At 60.1% G+C, this 14319-nt stretch overlaps 3 protein-coding genes across 6 annotated transcripts in view; 2 read left to right on the top strand and 1 right to left on the bottom strand.

The window, feature by feature from the left end:
* The first annotated feature begins 33 nt into the window (after positions 1-33).
* On the top strand, positions 34-9558 carry AUP1 (AUP1 lipid droplet regulating VLDL assembly factor). 2 transcript variants are annotated; one of them, XM_015850194.2, is made up of 12 exons: positions 34-168; positions 442-579; positions 1049-1199; positions 1619-1806; positions 1894-1966; positions 4181-4254; positions 5163-5229; positions 5799-5904; positions 6226-6381; positions 6560-6723; positions 6932-7020; positions 9416-9558. In XM_015850194.2, exons 1-12 carry the CDS (start codon positions 119-121, stop codon positions 9462-9464), a joined length of 1305 nt encoding a protein of 434 aa, XP_015705680.1. In that variant the 5' UTR covers positions 34-118; the 3' UTR covers positions 9465-9558. The 2 variants fall into 2 exon arrangements, with proteins under 2 accessions (XP_015705680.1, XP_032297469.1); XM_032441578.1 differs by lacking the exon at positions 5163-5229 and having other exon boundaries at positions 4181-4249.
* Positions 9535-11548, top strand: LOC107306836 (BCL2/adenovirus E1B 19 kDa protein-interacting protein 3-like). 3 transcript variants are annotated; one of them, XM_015850196.2, is made up of 5 exons: positions 9535-9977; positions 10194-10296; positions 10578-10711; positions 10894-11046; positions 11204-11548. In XM_015850196.2, the coding sequence occupies exons 1-5, from the start codon at positions 9544-9546 to the stop codon at positions 11250-11252; spliced, it is 873 nt and encodes a 290-aa protein (XP_015705682.1). In that variant the 5' UTR covers positions 9535-9543; the 3' UTR covers positions 11253-11548. The 3 variants fall into 3 exon arrangements, with proteins under 3 accessions (XP_015705682.1, XP_015705684.1, XP_015705683.1); XM_015850198.2 differs by having other exon boundaries at positions 9894-9977; positions 10241-10296; positions 10502-10711; XM_015850197.1 differs by having other exon boundaries at positions 9956-9977; positions 10502-10711.
* A 68-nt stretch (positions 11549-11616) lies between these two features.
* LOC107306830 (dedicator of cytokinesis protein 2-like) overlaps positions 11617-14319 on the bottom strand; it is a 55959-nt gene continuing 53256 nt past the window's right edge. The window contains exons 44-53 of the mRNA XM_015850190.2: positions 14224-14308; positions 13953-14039; positions 13699-13875; positions 13499-13582; positions 13264-13401; positions 12993-13078; positions 12511-12646; positions 12209-12320; positions 11985-12112; positions 11617-11909 (exon numbers count right to left, since the gene is read on the bottom strand). Of these exons, the coding sequence (XP_015705676.1) occupies positions 11823-11909; positions 11985-12112; positions 12209-12320; positions 12511-12646; positions 12993-13078; positions 13264-13401; positions 13499-13582; positions 13699-13875; positions 13953-14039; positions 14224-14308 (1120 nt within the window). The 3' untranslated portion in view covers positions 11617-11822. The remainder of the gene's footprint in view (positions 11910-11984; positions 12113-12208; positions 12321-12510; positions 12647-12992; positions 13079-13263; positions 13402-13498; positions 13583-13698; positions 13876-13952; positions 14040-14223; positions 14309-14319) is intronic.

The following is a 14319-nucleotide window of genomic DNA, read 5'->3' as shown; positions in this document are numbered from 1 at the left end:
GGGGCACGCCGGGAAGGCCGCGCTCCTCCCAGAGCGCCCCGCGCGGTGCGGGCGGGCGGCGGAAGATGGCGGCGGGTGGAGCGGGGTGTTGAGCGGGACGGGACGGACGGAGCGCGGCATGGAGCGCAGCGCGGCGCCGGGCCCGGAGCGGCTCTTCGACTCGCAGCGGTGAGAGCCGGGCGCCGGGCCCGCAACGTCCGGAGCCGCCGGGGGGACCCCGCGGGGCGGGACGGGGCGTCCCGGGAGTGGGCGGGAGGAACCGGGCCGGGCGGGGGCTGGGGGCTGAGCGTGGGGCTGAGCGGCCGGGCGGGGGCTGGGGGCTGAGCGTGGGGCTGAGCGGCCGCCCCGACCCCCCCCCGTCCATCCCGACCCCCCCCGTCCATCCCGACCCCCCCCGTCCATCCCGACCCCCCGCCCACCGTTGCCGTTGTCCTCCCGCAGGTTTCCCAGTGACGGGCTCGTGCTGCTGGCGCTGCTGCTGTACGCTCCCGTGGGGCTGTGTCTGCTCGTGCTGCGGCTGTTCATCGGGGTGCACGTCTTCCTGGTCAGCTGCATCCTGCCCGACGGGACGCTGCGACGGTGCGTGCGGGGACGGGCGGGCTCCGCTCATCCCGGGCCCTACGGACGGGCCGCCGTTACCGCGGGGGGTCCCGGGCAGCTCCGGGGCCGTTGTGCGCCCTGCGGTCACGGAACGGCTCTGTTGGAAGGGGCCGGGGCTGTGGGCTGCGCCCGGCTCCGATCGGAAACACACGGGGCTGTTGGTGCTGTTGGTTCTATTGGTGCTGTTGGTGTTGTTGGTTCTATTGGTGCTGTTGTCGCTGTTGTCAGCTCTGGGCCCGGTGCCCCCTGCCCCGTGTTTCCTGCTGCGGTGGCAGCCCTGCAGGCCGCTCTCAGCTGCGGCCCACAAACACTTCCAGTCTGTCGTGTCATTCCCATTTCGTACCGATATCTTTTCCCAACCCCAGTCCCGGGTTCCTGTTTTCTCGGCTCTCTGAGGCAGCTGTGGCTCAGACTGCACATCTGAGGGAGCCCTTTTTCCCTCCTTTAGCCTTATTGTCCGTGTGATGTGCTCAGTGCTGGGGCTGTTTGTGCAGCAGAGCGGTCCCCGTCTCCGTGACGCTGCGGTGCAGGTTTACATTGCCAACCACGTCACACACTTTGATCACAATGTCATCAACCTGCTGACCTCCTGCAACACGGTGAGTACCGCCCGGCTGGGGCACGGCGGGGCTGTAAGGGCCTTTCCAAGCACACACTCGGCTATTTCAGACTTTAGATGTTGCTCTGAATGTTCTCGGTTCTTATTTATTAACCTTGGATTGTGCAAGCCTGAAGTATTTTTTTCTGTGGTTCAGTTTCATGCTTGTGTGAAAAGCTGAAGGTGAGAGGTAACAGTGAGGGTTACAGTAAGGATTGGTTTTATTGAGTGGGTAAGATCACAGAATCATAGAATGGCCTGGGTTGCAAAGGACCACAGTGATCATCCAGCTCCCTCAGCTCCCAGAGACATTTCTGCTAGCAGGCAGAAATTTGGTTTCCCATTGACGCCTGAGAAAGTAGGCCTTGAAGGGAGAACAAAGTGGCGTTTCTTACTTTCTCTCGTTTTTCTTTCCTACAGCCTGCACTGAATGGTGCCCCTGGCTTCATCTGCTGGTCACGGGGCTTCATGGAGCTGGGAGTGACAGGGAGCCGAGCTGAGCTGGTCGATTCCTTGAAGGCGTATTCGTCTCACAGAGGAAACCCACCACTGCTGCTCTTCCCAGAGGAAGCTGCCACCAATGGCCGGGCCGGCCTGCTCCACTTCAGGTGCTGGAAATGGGTGTTCCGGAGCTGGCTGTCCTCAGGGTTTGCTCAGCTTTGGAAGCTGCTGACAGCTGTACTCCTCCTTTTCAGCTCCTGGCCGTTCTCCATCTTGGATGTGGTGCAGCCGATTGCCCTACAGGTTCAGAGGCCTTTGATCACTGTGGTGAGTCTGATGCAGGGCAAGGAAGAGTTCTGAAAGCTGTGAGAGGGTCTCCGTCGTGTCATTAATTTTGCTTCTGCTTTGAAACCTGTGGATAGAGCAGCCTGGCCTTGTTCCCTGTCATCCTGAGGATGAGTTTCTGTGTGCCTGTGGCTGGCTTTTCAACTGCCATTCTCAGAGACCTTTGGTTAAATCAATGTTCTTTTCCTTAATGCTCAGCTTTAGGAGATGTCCTTAGTCTGGCTTCCATGCTCGTAGCATCAGCATCTCATACCCTCTGTACTAGTTCCCTTCATTTAAAGTGTTTTGAAAGAATAACTGAAGCCCCCTTGGGCTTTGGATGGCACAGCAGAGGTTATGCAACGCCCTCTGCATGAGGTTCTTGAACTCACGTCTCCCAGATCCTGATGTGTAAAGTGATGCAACATCAGCTTCAGAAAAGTGGCAAAGTTCACAGTGCTGGTGCTGCTCAGAGTGCAGTGAAACTGCTCTCACTGTATGTGCACAGTGAGGTTTTCTTTCCTCATGGTACGGTTAAGAGATCTGCGTGATTAGAAGACGTGTTATATCTGTCAGACATTTTAGATGTTTTCCTATTTTTCCATCTTTAAGGCGGCAGGATGCACTGTGTAGGTTTAAAGCCACTTACAAACGGGCCATAACACATTACTGCCCACGTGGGTATTTTTCAGGTGAGATTCTGTTAGGAATTAGTTTTTTGCCACTTGGTATTTACTGCTTTATTTTTATCCACGTTGAAGGCCACAATATTGTGGTCCTTGGAGTTAGTGAATAATGAACAAGCTGAAATACTGATGTGATTCTGCTGATACCTGCAAATCTAATGTGGTCTGTGGGTGCATAACAAAAGGAATGGCTGGCAGAGCAGAGCACACAGTGCTCGCTGCGCATGTGCAGTGGTGACAGCTACCTTTAAATTACAGTGTGGAGCTCTGGTAGCCCAGCTGCTGAGAAAGTGGGGCAGCAGTAGAGAGAGCTCAAGAAGGCTGTAACCTTAATGCAGGATCCAGAGAGCAGGATTTAAAGGTGCTCAGTTTAATCAGCTGAATAGGAGAGAAGGCAGAAAGATGGCTGTGAATGGCTGCTTGCACAGTGGAGAAGTAGCTTAAAAGTGGAGAAACTTACTACTTTTTCTTCTGGACCAAACACACAGCAGTCTTAGCAGGTGCTGAGCCTGGATGTTGGTAATACTCAAGCTTAGTTTTGGGTTATAATGAAGTTTATAACTTCAGTTATAAAGTTTATGAAGTTTGTGTTTTCTTAGGTTTCAGCTCTGTTTATTAGGAGATGAGCCTTCTTCACGTTGCCATTCGTGACTCTGCTTTCTGAGCTTTTCTCAGTTGAATAAATCACGTGCAAGGCTTTGGTTGAGGATAAAGTCACGTGTAAAAGAAGCTGAGGGAACTGCATTATTAGCTGTAGATGTTGGGATGTTGTTCCCACCAGCTCGTGGAAAGCTTTATCACCTGCAGGATAAAAGAAACCAACTTGAAAAGATCCTCGGAACAATGTTTATTCAATAAAGTGGTTAGAATCATTGGAAAGTGTCGGTGGGGAGGATTCTCTGGAGGCCTTGTGTTCAGCTGTCTGTGCACAGTCAGAGTAGCTCCTGGTTCTGGCTGAGCTGTGTCCTGCTGAAGGATGCAGTGCACACCAGCTCTGTGCAGCTGTTCTCTTTTGGGAGGCACCGCAGTCCTGAGGGAGAAGATTATTGATTTTTAGAGATAGGAAGGCAGTAATAAATTATGGCTCACCTTTAACGATTCCTCTTGAAGAGTTCTTTAAAGCATCATAGTGTGTAAGTACAGCTTATGGGAGCTGAGTCGTTACACAGGCCATTCCCATCTGCATATGATTCCCATTGTAATTCCAAGGGAGCATTAATAGATCTTAGAGCATTTTAAGCCCTTTCTAAAGGCATTCTCTGTAATAGAAGTTAGAGATGTTGAGAGAAAATCTTGCTGTTCCAGTGAGAGTAAAAGGCAGCTTGGAGCAATGGAAAATTTGACTCTCTTGCTCTGCAGGGTGAGGACTAATGAAGGTGAATCTCCTCTCTTGCCCACTTCTCCGCATCTCTGCTGCATATCTGTTACTCACTGCCAGCCCTTAGCTCTGTTCTGCCAGCCTGTTTTCCCCGGGGAGGCCTGACTAGCTTTTGTTGTGTGGGCTGTAACCTCATTGCACTCTCTTCCCCAGAGTGTAGCTGACTCCTCCTGGATTACAGAGCTGCTCTGGACCTTCTTTGTTCCCTTCACAGTTTATCAAGTAAGGTACTATCTTCTCTCTCTCTCTCTCTCTCTTTTGTTTGGGTGAGGGTTTGGGGTGGGCAGAAAGGCTGACATTTTCACCACTGAAGTAAGAGATCTTCTGGTATGCACTTAACTGTGCATCGTGTTGTGGTGCTGTAGCATGGCTTTGTTCGGTGCTGTTGGTCCGTGCTCCTCTCAGCCACCTTCACAACTGGAGAGGGCTTTTGGTTCCTGCTGTGAGTGAAGGAGAAGAGTTTGGCAGGGCTTTCAGCTAAAGTTTGATGAGTGTATTTTTGAAGCTGGCTCCTCTGTTGTGATTCACTTGAGGACTGGTCAGGTCCCGTGAGCGATGCTGTGCAGGCACCTCAGTCCTCTGGCATCCTTCTCTTCCTGCAGTCCCTCGTGAATTACAGAGGGTGTTCAGATCTATGTCTGAGGCCCAAATGAACCCAGGCTGGCTGAGTAGCTTTGGTATAGTAAAGGTCCAGAGGCAGGCGAGAGGGGCTTGGAGATAAATTCTTTCCAGCGTGCCTTTATGGGCTGGGATATTTCAGTAAAGAAAGGTCTCCGTGCTGCAGCTTCCCCCAGCTGTATCTGGCTCATGTTTTGCTGATCTGTTTTGTACTGCCATGTAAATGGCATCACTTCTTTATTTGGAGCTTCTTGGGGAGCTTCATTAGGAGGTACTTTGTCTGTTTTGCTTGGCTGTTAATAAAGATTAGATGAGCCAGTTCTGTCACCTGAATTATACCTTTCCCCGAACTCTGCGTGTTAAGGGTAAGGTTTGACACTCGTCCTGTGGGAAGAGATGTGGGGGTGAGCAGGGAGAGCTGAGGCGGGATAGCACCATTGCACTGTTGATCCCAGATGGGGCTGGCTCCTCCAGCAGCCCGGGAAGCAGTCAGCCCAGTGCTGTTGTCCCCATTCAGGTGGATGCCGTCTGTCCCCAGACGAGCTGAAGAGCTGAGTGAGGATTTTGCGCTCCGTGTTCAGGAGGTAGGAGGGTAACGTGGGAGAGGGATGTGTAGGACAACTGCAATGTGGGATGGTCACAGAGGAGAGCGGGGTGTCAGCAGAGCTGCAAAGGCCATTTGTGGTTGGGCATATTTGTGTTATGGGAACTCTGGCCTGTATTTATTGCCCCTTATAATTGTTCTGTTTTTCCGTGGCCTATTTGCCACACACTTTTTAATCCTTTCTGCCATTTCTCAAGGCTCTCCCCATCTAGCTCAAATCCATATGCTAAAATCTCCCCTTTCATAATATCACAAATCAAACGAACAGTGATTGTTTCCCCACCTTCCTGTTCTTGCTGGGTACTTCACAGATCCCGTAGCAGAGATCTGGTGTCTGTGTCAGGCTGTTTTACCAGGATGATACTGCACACTCCTGGTCCTCCGTGTGCTCCCTGCAACACTGAAATGCATCACTGAGGCCTTGGAGAAATCAGTTCCCAGTCCTCCTCCCCTCAGTGTGACTCCAAACAGGCATTGTGCATCTGATGCATCCCTGCAAGATGGGAATGCCCGGGTCATGCCTGTTGTGTCTTCTTCGCGTTTCTGCAGCTCTTGGCCATGGAGCTGGGTGTGGTATCCACACGGCTCACGGCAGCAGATAAAGCTGAACACATGAAGAGGCTGAGACATACATCGCATCTTCCCTTTGCCCCAGGTAGGCGTCCCGAGTGTGGAATGGCAACTTAGGCTCTGCCTCTGGGGACACTTGAGTCTGCTCTTGGTTTCTCATGTGTGGAGGAAGGGGAGAAGATGTGAGATGTCCTCCTAGGGACGAGGGGTGCCTACGTGCTCTGTGCTGCAGATGTAGCTTGCTGGAAGGGAGATCACCGCTCCTCAGAACAGACATGATGGTGGTGTGCAGGAGGTCCTAATTCTTTAATGTTCCCATTTGGACATGAGAGAGTGGGGCTGGTGCAAGCTGTTAAGGCTGTGTACCTTTAGGCCGCCCTCTTGTGCCCCATTTCTTTTCCTGCAGCCTCAAGGCAGCCCCTGGCAGCCAGGCTCAGGATGCCTTCCAGCCTGTCTGGTATTGGGTCCTTTGCTCCTGAGGATGCCCGGTTCACAGTGATGGCTCAGCAGGTGAAGGAGGTTCTGCCTCATGTGCCTCTGGACGTCATCAGGACAGACCTGGGTAAGCTTAGGACTTGGGTGTTAGCAGGGACACAGGATCATCCTCTGTGCCATGTCACAGTGACACCTGAAAGCAAAAATCCTCGTCCCTGCTGCGCTGTGAAGCACAGCAGTAGAAAGGAAGAGAGTTCCCTCACTGTGGCAGCTCCTTCTCTGACGCATCCTCTGTGTTCCTACAGCCCAGACAAACTGTGTGGATACCACTATTGCCAACTTGCTGGAGGGGAGAGTGCCCTTCTTCCCTGAAAGTGAGGCTGGTACTGACCTGCCTGCTCCATCTACCTCCTGGGCTGCATCATCGGCTTCTGGCATCCAGGGCTCCGTGGCTTTGCCTTCTTCCAAGGTACCTGGAGAGTTTTTGTGTCTCCCCTGCCCTGGTGGCTCGCAGACAACAGAGTGTGATGGCCTGTGTTTGGGACTAGCCATGTCTGGGGTACTGAGCACTGTAAACTGGAGATTAAATCATCACGCTGGATGTTTACAGGGCCAATAAGGAAAGGAGGTTTCCTGGCGTTGGCTGTTTCCAGCTGACTTGGTGCTTTCTGTTCTAGCCAGCTACAAAGCAATTTGCAAAATCCCCCGTGGAACGGCACCTGTCCCTGCAGGAGAGGAAGCGCGCGCTGTACGACTATGCCCGGAGGTGAGTGCAGCCCACCTCCCCCATCCCCAGCCGGGTCTGCCCCATGCATTGCCCGCATTGTTCTGCTTCACCCCTCCCAGGCATGCAGCCTGTGCTCATCTTGGAAATGGCTGTTTGCCTTGAGCTGTCGCCGGATTTCTCTTAGGACTGAGTGGGATGGAAGCTATTGCCAGAACCATTCCTGAGGAATAGGGCTTAGCAGAAAGAAGTGGTTTTGTTCTTTGGTGTAACAGATTTGAGTGATGGAAGTCACTGTGAGGCCGTAGATGTCTTTGAAATAAGTCTTGATGCTGCGGAACGCTCGTTTTAGAACGGAGCCGGTGCTGTTTGGCAAAGGGCTGCTGCCATTAATCTCCCTGAGCGATGCTGGAGGATGGTAACAGGGGGCAGGGAGCGAGTTCGACCTCTGTGCGGTTTGGATGACGCCGGTATTGGAGTGAGTGCCCAGTTCTGGCACATGGGGCATTTTTCTTTATTTTATTTTAGAAAAGATGCTGTAAATTTGGGATGAATTTGGAGAGGAGCCACAAAGTAATAGGAGAGGGAGTGGGGTCTGGTAAACTCATAGTAAATGAGATGGCTCGCTGTATGTAGTTATTTTCCTGGGTGCAGGATTCAGGCTTTTTAATCTGTCAAAGAAATGCAGAATAGTAACTAATGGTCAGAAGTCGCAGGCTTATTTCTGTAGAGGAAATCTGTTTAATGGGTGGAATGAGCTTCCAGCGGAACTGATGTTTTAGTGGTGCCTGCGTGTCTGGAGGTGAGCCTGGCTGACTGCTCACAGCATGGCACAGATAACAGACAGAACTGCTGCACAGTGGAGTCCCCACCCCGTGTAGGAGTCTGACAGTGAGCAGGAGAAGCCACCTGGTGCCAAGCTCAGGTACAGCACTGGGCACCAAGGGGAAGAGCCTGGCTCTGTCCTTGTGCCACGTGTCAGGTATTTATTGACACCAATACAGCACTTCCAGTACGTGAAGGGAGTGTGTGGACAGGAGGGGGAATGACTGGCTTACGTGGGTTGTTAGTGATCGGACAAGGGGGAATGGCCTTAAAGTGAGGGGAGGTTCAGGTTGGATTTAGGAGGAAGTTTTTCTCCCAGAAGGTGGTGACGCACTGTTCACAGGTTGCCCAAGGAGGCTGTGGATGCCCCATCCCTGCAGGCATTCAAGGCCAGGCTGGATGTGGCTCTGGGCAGCCTGGGCTGCTGGTTGGTGACCCTGCACACAGCAGGGGGTTGGAGCTGGATGAGCACTGTGGGCCTGTGCAACCCAGGCTGTTCTATGATGAGCTTTCCCTTTGGCCTTCCCCTGTTGCAGGGTCTTCCCCTGTCCCAGCCCCAGCAGTCTTAGCCTTTACTTACAGGAGAGAAGCTCCAGTCCCTTCATGGCCTTTGTGGCCCTGACTCTTACAGTGTCTCTTGCTTTGGGGAGCCCAGAACTGAACCCAGCACTCCCCAATGGCCTTTCTGGTGCTGAGTAAAGTGGGCAGAATCCCCTCTGTTCAGCAGCTGGCAGCACTGTGTGTGATGCAGCTCTGTTCCTTTCTGAGCTGCTGTGCCTCCAGCACATCCCGGTGCTGCGGCTGCTCCTTCCCACACGCAGGGCCCTGCGCTTCCCGTTGAGCTGTATGAGGTTCCTGCAGCTCTCCCAGCCTGTCGGGTCAGGTCCCTTTCCTTTCCCTCGTGTGTTTGGCAGGATGGGGGCAGAGATGGAGCTGAGGCTGATGGCCCCGTTCAGCCTCCTTGTCCCTACTGAACATGGGAGGGATGTTTGCTTCCTTTGTGCAGCTCCCTCCCCGTGTTCCCCCAGCCGTGCAGGTGCCAGCAGCTCCAGCGTTCCCTGACGCTTTGCACTGAGTCCAGCTGTGCTCCATCCTTTCACCCCAACCCCTGGGATCTGGGATTGCTGGCAGAGCCCGAAGCCGGGGCTGCAGGGGCTGCAGGGGCTGCTCGGCCGTTCCCGGCCGTTCCCGGCTGTCCCGCTCCATTCCTGCTGCTTTGCGGCCCAACAGTTTCTCGTTCCCGGTGCTGTCCCGGCCGTAACGCGGCACCGGAGCCGGGCAGGAGGCGGCGTTAGGCCGAGGAGCGGCTGCTCGGTGCGGTGCTCCCGGTGCTCCCGGTGCTCGGAGCGGGGCCGTGTCGGTGCGGGGCTCCGTCCGGGAGCTGCGCTGTCACAGCCCCGAGTTGCGGCCGCTGCACGGAGCGGGGCCGGGGGTGGCTCGGTGTGACCAGCACCGTTAGTGCGGGGCGTCCGGTGCTAAGGCTCCGGCTGTCGGTACCGGCTGTTGGTACCGGCGGTCTCTGCTGTCCATGCGGTACCGGCTGTCTGTGCTGTCTGTGCAGTACCGGCGGTCCCTGCTGTCCGTGCGGTACCGCGGTCCGGTCTCTCCGCAGGCGGTTCACCGAGAAGCACGGCGCGGCGCGGGCCGGGGGCAGCCCCTGACTGAGCGACCGGAGCGGGACGGAGCAGCAGCGGCGGGGAGCGGGAGCGGCGGCGCGGCAATAAAGGGCAATAAAGGGCAATGAAAAGGGCGATACATGGCAGTACATGGCGCTCAATGGCGCTCAATGGCGGTACATGGCGGTACATGGCGATACATGGCGATACATGGCGGTACATGGCGATACATGGCGGTACATGGCGCTCAATGGCGGTACATGGCGCTGTACCGGACGGCGGGGTCCGGTGCTGGGGGCGGTGCCGGGGCGGTTCCCGCCGCTCCGTGCTGCTCTGCACGCGCCACCGGCCGCTGCCCGCACGTAGGCGCCGCTTAAAGGGGCGATGGCGGCGGGCGGCGCCGCGCGGTCCCGGCGGGAGGAGCCGGGGCCCTTTTAAGGCGCGGGGCCGCCGGGTTTATTTACATGGGGGCTCGCGGCCGTCACGTGACTGGAACAGCCGCGGCATCGGGCGGGAGAGCGGCGGGAAACGGGGACATGGCGGGAGGCGGAGAACGAGGTGTGTAAGGGGGGGGGGAGCGGGGGAACAGGACGGGGGGGAGCGGGGGGAACGAGGCGGTGTGCGGGGGGACGGAACGGGAACGGGGTAACGGGGCGGTGTGCGGGGGAACGGGAACGGGGGTCACCGGGAGCTTTGGGGCGGGGCCCGTTCCGTGGTGTCCGGTGGCGCTGCCGGGGGGGGTTGGGGGGGGTCGTGTCTGACGGGCGCCCCCAGGATCCCGGACGGAGCCGCGCTGCGACCCCGCGCCTCCATTGTGTCAGCGCGACGTGGAGCGGATGCTGCTGGACGCGCAGATGGAGCCGGACGGCAACGACGGGTGAGACCCGACACCGACACCGACACCGACACCGACACCGCGCCGTGGTGCGGTACCGTGACGTGCTGTGCGGTGTCATGCGGTACCGTGCGGTGCAGTGCCGTGCGGTGCTGTACCGTGCTGTGCGGTACCGTGCCGTGCCGTGCCGTGCGGTGCTGTGCGGTTCCATGCGTTGCGTTGCACCGACGCGGCTCCGTGTTGTCAGGGCGCTGCCGTCGCGCATCCCCCCGTCCCGTGACGGTGGCGGCTCCGCCGACGTGACCGAGCGGCTCCGCCCGCAGCCCCCGCCGGGACGGGACGAAGCGCCGCGGAACCGCCCGGATCCCGCCGAGCCGCGGGACGCCCCGCAGGACAACGAGAGAAACGAGCGGAGACCGGGCACAGCGCTGAGACACAGCGAGCAGCGCTGTGCAAAGTGAGCGGCAGCACCGAGCCCTGCAACCTGCCCTGCTCACCCTGCCCCCATCCCTGCCCCCATCCCTGCCCCCATCCCTGCCCCTATCCTTGTTCCTATCCCTGCCCCTATCCCTGCCCCTATCCCTGCCCCCAGCCCTGCTCACCCTAATCCTGCCCCTAACGCCGCCCCGCTCCCCGCAGGGACCCCGTCCCGTTCCCGTGTCGCCCCCCCCCGGTGCGGTGGGCGCTGCGGGACGGCGCGGTGCTGCGCAGGAAGGGGCCGTTCAGCTCCGAGCTGCTGCTGCTCGTCATCCCGCCGCTGCTGCTCAGCCACGTGCTGACACTGGGTTTGGGGTGAGTGCACTGAGTGCTGCGGGTGCTGGGAGTGTGAGTGCACTGAGCGCTGTGAGCGCTGTGAGCGCTGTGGGTGCTGCGCTCCCGCGGGTCCCGCCGCTCTCGCCTCTTTACCGACCCCCCCCGCACGGTCCGTCTCCGTCTCCGTCCCCCCCAGGATTTACATCGGGAAGCGGTTGGCGGCCGCCTCGGCGAACCCGCTGTGAGCGCCGGGCCCGGCGGGAGCGGCCTCCGTTCAGCGCTGCGGGCGGGGGCAGCCCGGTGCTCGGCTGCGGCGGCGCCGTTAACCCCCGTCGCCCCCCCCGTCCCTTCCTCGCCCCACCGGAGCCACCGCTGCGGGCGGCCCCGCTCCGCCCCCCGGGCTCCTCCCGTTCTTACGGCCCGGAGCGCGCGGGGCCGCGTGGAAATAAAGAGCGGAGCCACGAGCGGTCAGCGCCCGCCGGGACCCGCAGTGCGGAGCCGGGGCCGGCGCCGAACCGACCGACCGACCGCACGGACGGCTGCTCTGGGCTCCTTTATTGTCGGTGCGCGGCGCGGGGCGGCCGGGAGCTGCGGGAACTGCGGGAGCGGACACCGCACAACGCGGCGCTGCCCGGCTGCGCTCACGGCACGGACGGATCCGTGCGGGGCTCGGGCAGGGGCGGCTGAAGGGCCGGGGGCACCGGGGGGGGCGGAGCAGGAGCGGGGGAAGGGCTCGGGGCCGGCACGGAGCTGCGGGACGGGGTTGGCCGAGAGACGCTCGAGCCGCGGACCCGCCGCTGCCCCGGACCGTGGGTTCAGAGCTGGGACACACGTTTGGATTTCGGGGGCGGCGGCGGCGGCGACTTCAGCCCTTTGCTCCCGTCTGCGAGCGGCGGCAGCGCCTGCGGACACGGGCGGTCACACACGGGCGGTCACACACGGGCGGGGCGGGGCGGGGCGGTGGGGCCGGGCGGTACCTTTCCCCCGTTGGCAGCATCGCTCCCCTCCAGGAAGGTCTCGTACACCGCGGGGCTGATCCGGCGCGGCAGCGGGGGCGCTTTGCTGGCGCTCTTCACGCGGCCGCTGAACCCGGTCGGGGACGGCGCTGCGCGGAGGGGGCGGGTCGGGTCGGGTCGGGCCGGGCGCATCCCGCGCGGTGCCGGGAGATGCGGGGGGTGCGGGGTTCGGGGGCTGCGGGTACCTGCGGGGCCGGGCTGAGCGCCTGCCGAATCGCGGCTCGGGGGCGGCTGCTTCCCGTCGGGGCTGCCCGGGCCGCTCTCGCTCACGCTGCGGGAATGTCTCCGCCTGTCGACCTGGGGGCAGGAAAAGGCGTCAGCTCACCGTGCCGCTGCCGGGCTGCAGCTCCCAGCAGCGATGCTGGTCGCGGTGCTGGTCGCGGTGCCCTCCAGCCCCGGGCCTTGTTTCCCCCCAGCCCCAGCGCCGCTCTTCACCATCGGCCGCAGACCCCGAGCGGGGCCGTGCGGGGCGGTGTCCCCGCATCACCTTTGGCTCCGGCGGCTCCGAGGCGGCCTGGCGCGGCTCCGGCCGGCGGTACGAGAAGAACGTGCTGGAGCGGCTCTCCCTGCGCTCGCCCTCGGCGCTCCGCGGGGGGGGCTTCGGGGTCGGAGATGCCTCCACGCTGCAGAGCAACTGCGACTGGTGAGCGGTGGGGAGCGGGGCTGTGCCGCGCACCGGGCGGAGCCCACGGCAAAGATCAGCGGGGACCCCCCGGAACGGGTGTGAGTGACAAAGGTGGCAGCGGTGCTACGTAAACCCGGGGCTGCACGTGGGTGTCTCTGCTCCGTGTCCTGCCACTGGACGGAGCCACCGCGATGGATGGACGCAGAGATGGGGCTTGGCGTAAAACACCAGACAGGGAAACGGGGCTTCGGAATGGGGCGGGTGGGAGGGAAGTGCCCAGGGCACAGGGGGATGGGTGGCTCCGGGGTGTGGGGATGAGGGAGGTGCCACCCCGCCGCACTCGCCTGTCTCTGGCACGGCTCAGCCGCTCCCAGTCTGGTCCCCAGGTCACAGACCGGGGTCGTCCGCTCCGCCGGTCCTCGAAGGAGATCTGGGAGCACAGGGGGAGGAGGAGCCGGGAGGGGTGACGGCATTGAGCTCCCGCTGCTCCTTCTCGGTCAGCAGCGCCCTCCCTGCCCGTCCTGGCCATGGGCCCCCACCCCACAGCAGGGCCGTGCGGGGACCCCGAGCTCCGCCCCGCACGCTGCCCTGCCCCGCTCACCGCCCAGCACTCACCATCTCCCGCACCCCGTACTGGCTCTCCACCTTGGCCCGCAGCTGCACGAAGCACTGCTCCATGCGCTCGTGGAAGGGCCGCAGATCCTCCGTCACCTTCTGCCCGTGGATCCGGATTCCCTCTGACAGCAGCGGGATCTGCAGGACGGGGAGGACGGCGTTGCCTGGGCTCCCTGTGGGCTGCAGGGGCTCACGGGGCTCCCACGGGGCTGGGGGGGGGCGCTGCGGGCAGCACCTGCCAGGCAATCAGGTCCTTCAGCCTCTCGATGTTGCCCTGGTCCTCGGGGTGCTCCTGCACGTACGGCTCCTGGAAGAAAGCCTGCACGAGCTGCTCAGTGCCCTGATGGCTGCCGTGCTCGGGGCAGGGCAAGGAGCGGTGCCCCACAGTCTGATCCCCACGCTGTGAGTCCCAGCCCTGGTGCAGCGCAGCCTCACCGTCTCATACTTGGCGAAGCCGCCCATGACAGCAGGGTCCACGATGCCATTGAGCAGCATGGAGAGTGGGTTGATGGGCAGGCCGGGGTCGTTCTGGTGCCGGTTGATCTCACTCAGAATCTTCTCATTTGTTTTCATCATGGTCTCTATGGCGTTCTCCAGGGGGGAAATGGTGGTCTGTGCCGGGGCAGGGGGATGAGCAGCCAGGGCCAAGTACCAGCAGATCCCCCCGCCCCCCCCCAGCCCCTCCTCACCGTGCTGGTGGAGGTCACTGCAAACCAGCGCAGGATGCCGGGCAGTGGGTAGGCTGTCACGAAGGTGGTCCGCTCGATCCACATGTTCTGCAGGCAGGACACCATCAGCCCCACAGCTCCCGTCACTCCAGTGTCCCTCCCTCCCACTGCTGCCTTTGCCACCCCAGCACCCTGTCGGGTCTCTCTGCATCGCCCCCCTCTGCAGACCCGGTGCCCCATGGGACCCTGCAGCTCTGCCCACCCCCACCCCGGGGTCCTCATCAGCACTCACTGCAAATTCATTGTCTGGGTCCTTTGGGCCTTTCTTGAAGGGCCGTGAGTAGCTGAACTTCTGGACGTGGTTGGCTTTGTAGAAACTGCAGGAGAG

This window comes from Coturnix japonica, assembly GCF_001577835.2.
Source record: "Coturnix japonica isolate 7356 chromosome 4 unlocalized genomic scaffold, Coturnix japonica 2.1 chr4random350, whole genome shotgun sequence".
Classification (NCBI taxonomy): domain Eukaryota; kingdom Metazoa; phylum Chordata; class Aves; order Galliformes; family Phasianidae; genus Coturnix; species Coturnix japonica.
Note: the sequence above shows the minus strand (reverse complement) of the source record. Positions and strands in the feature narration are given on the sequence as shown.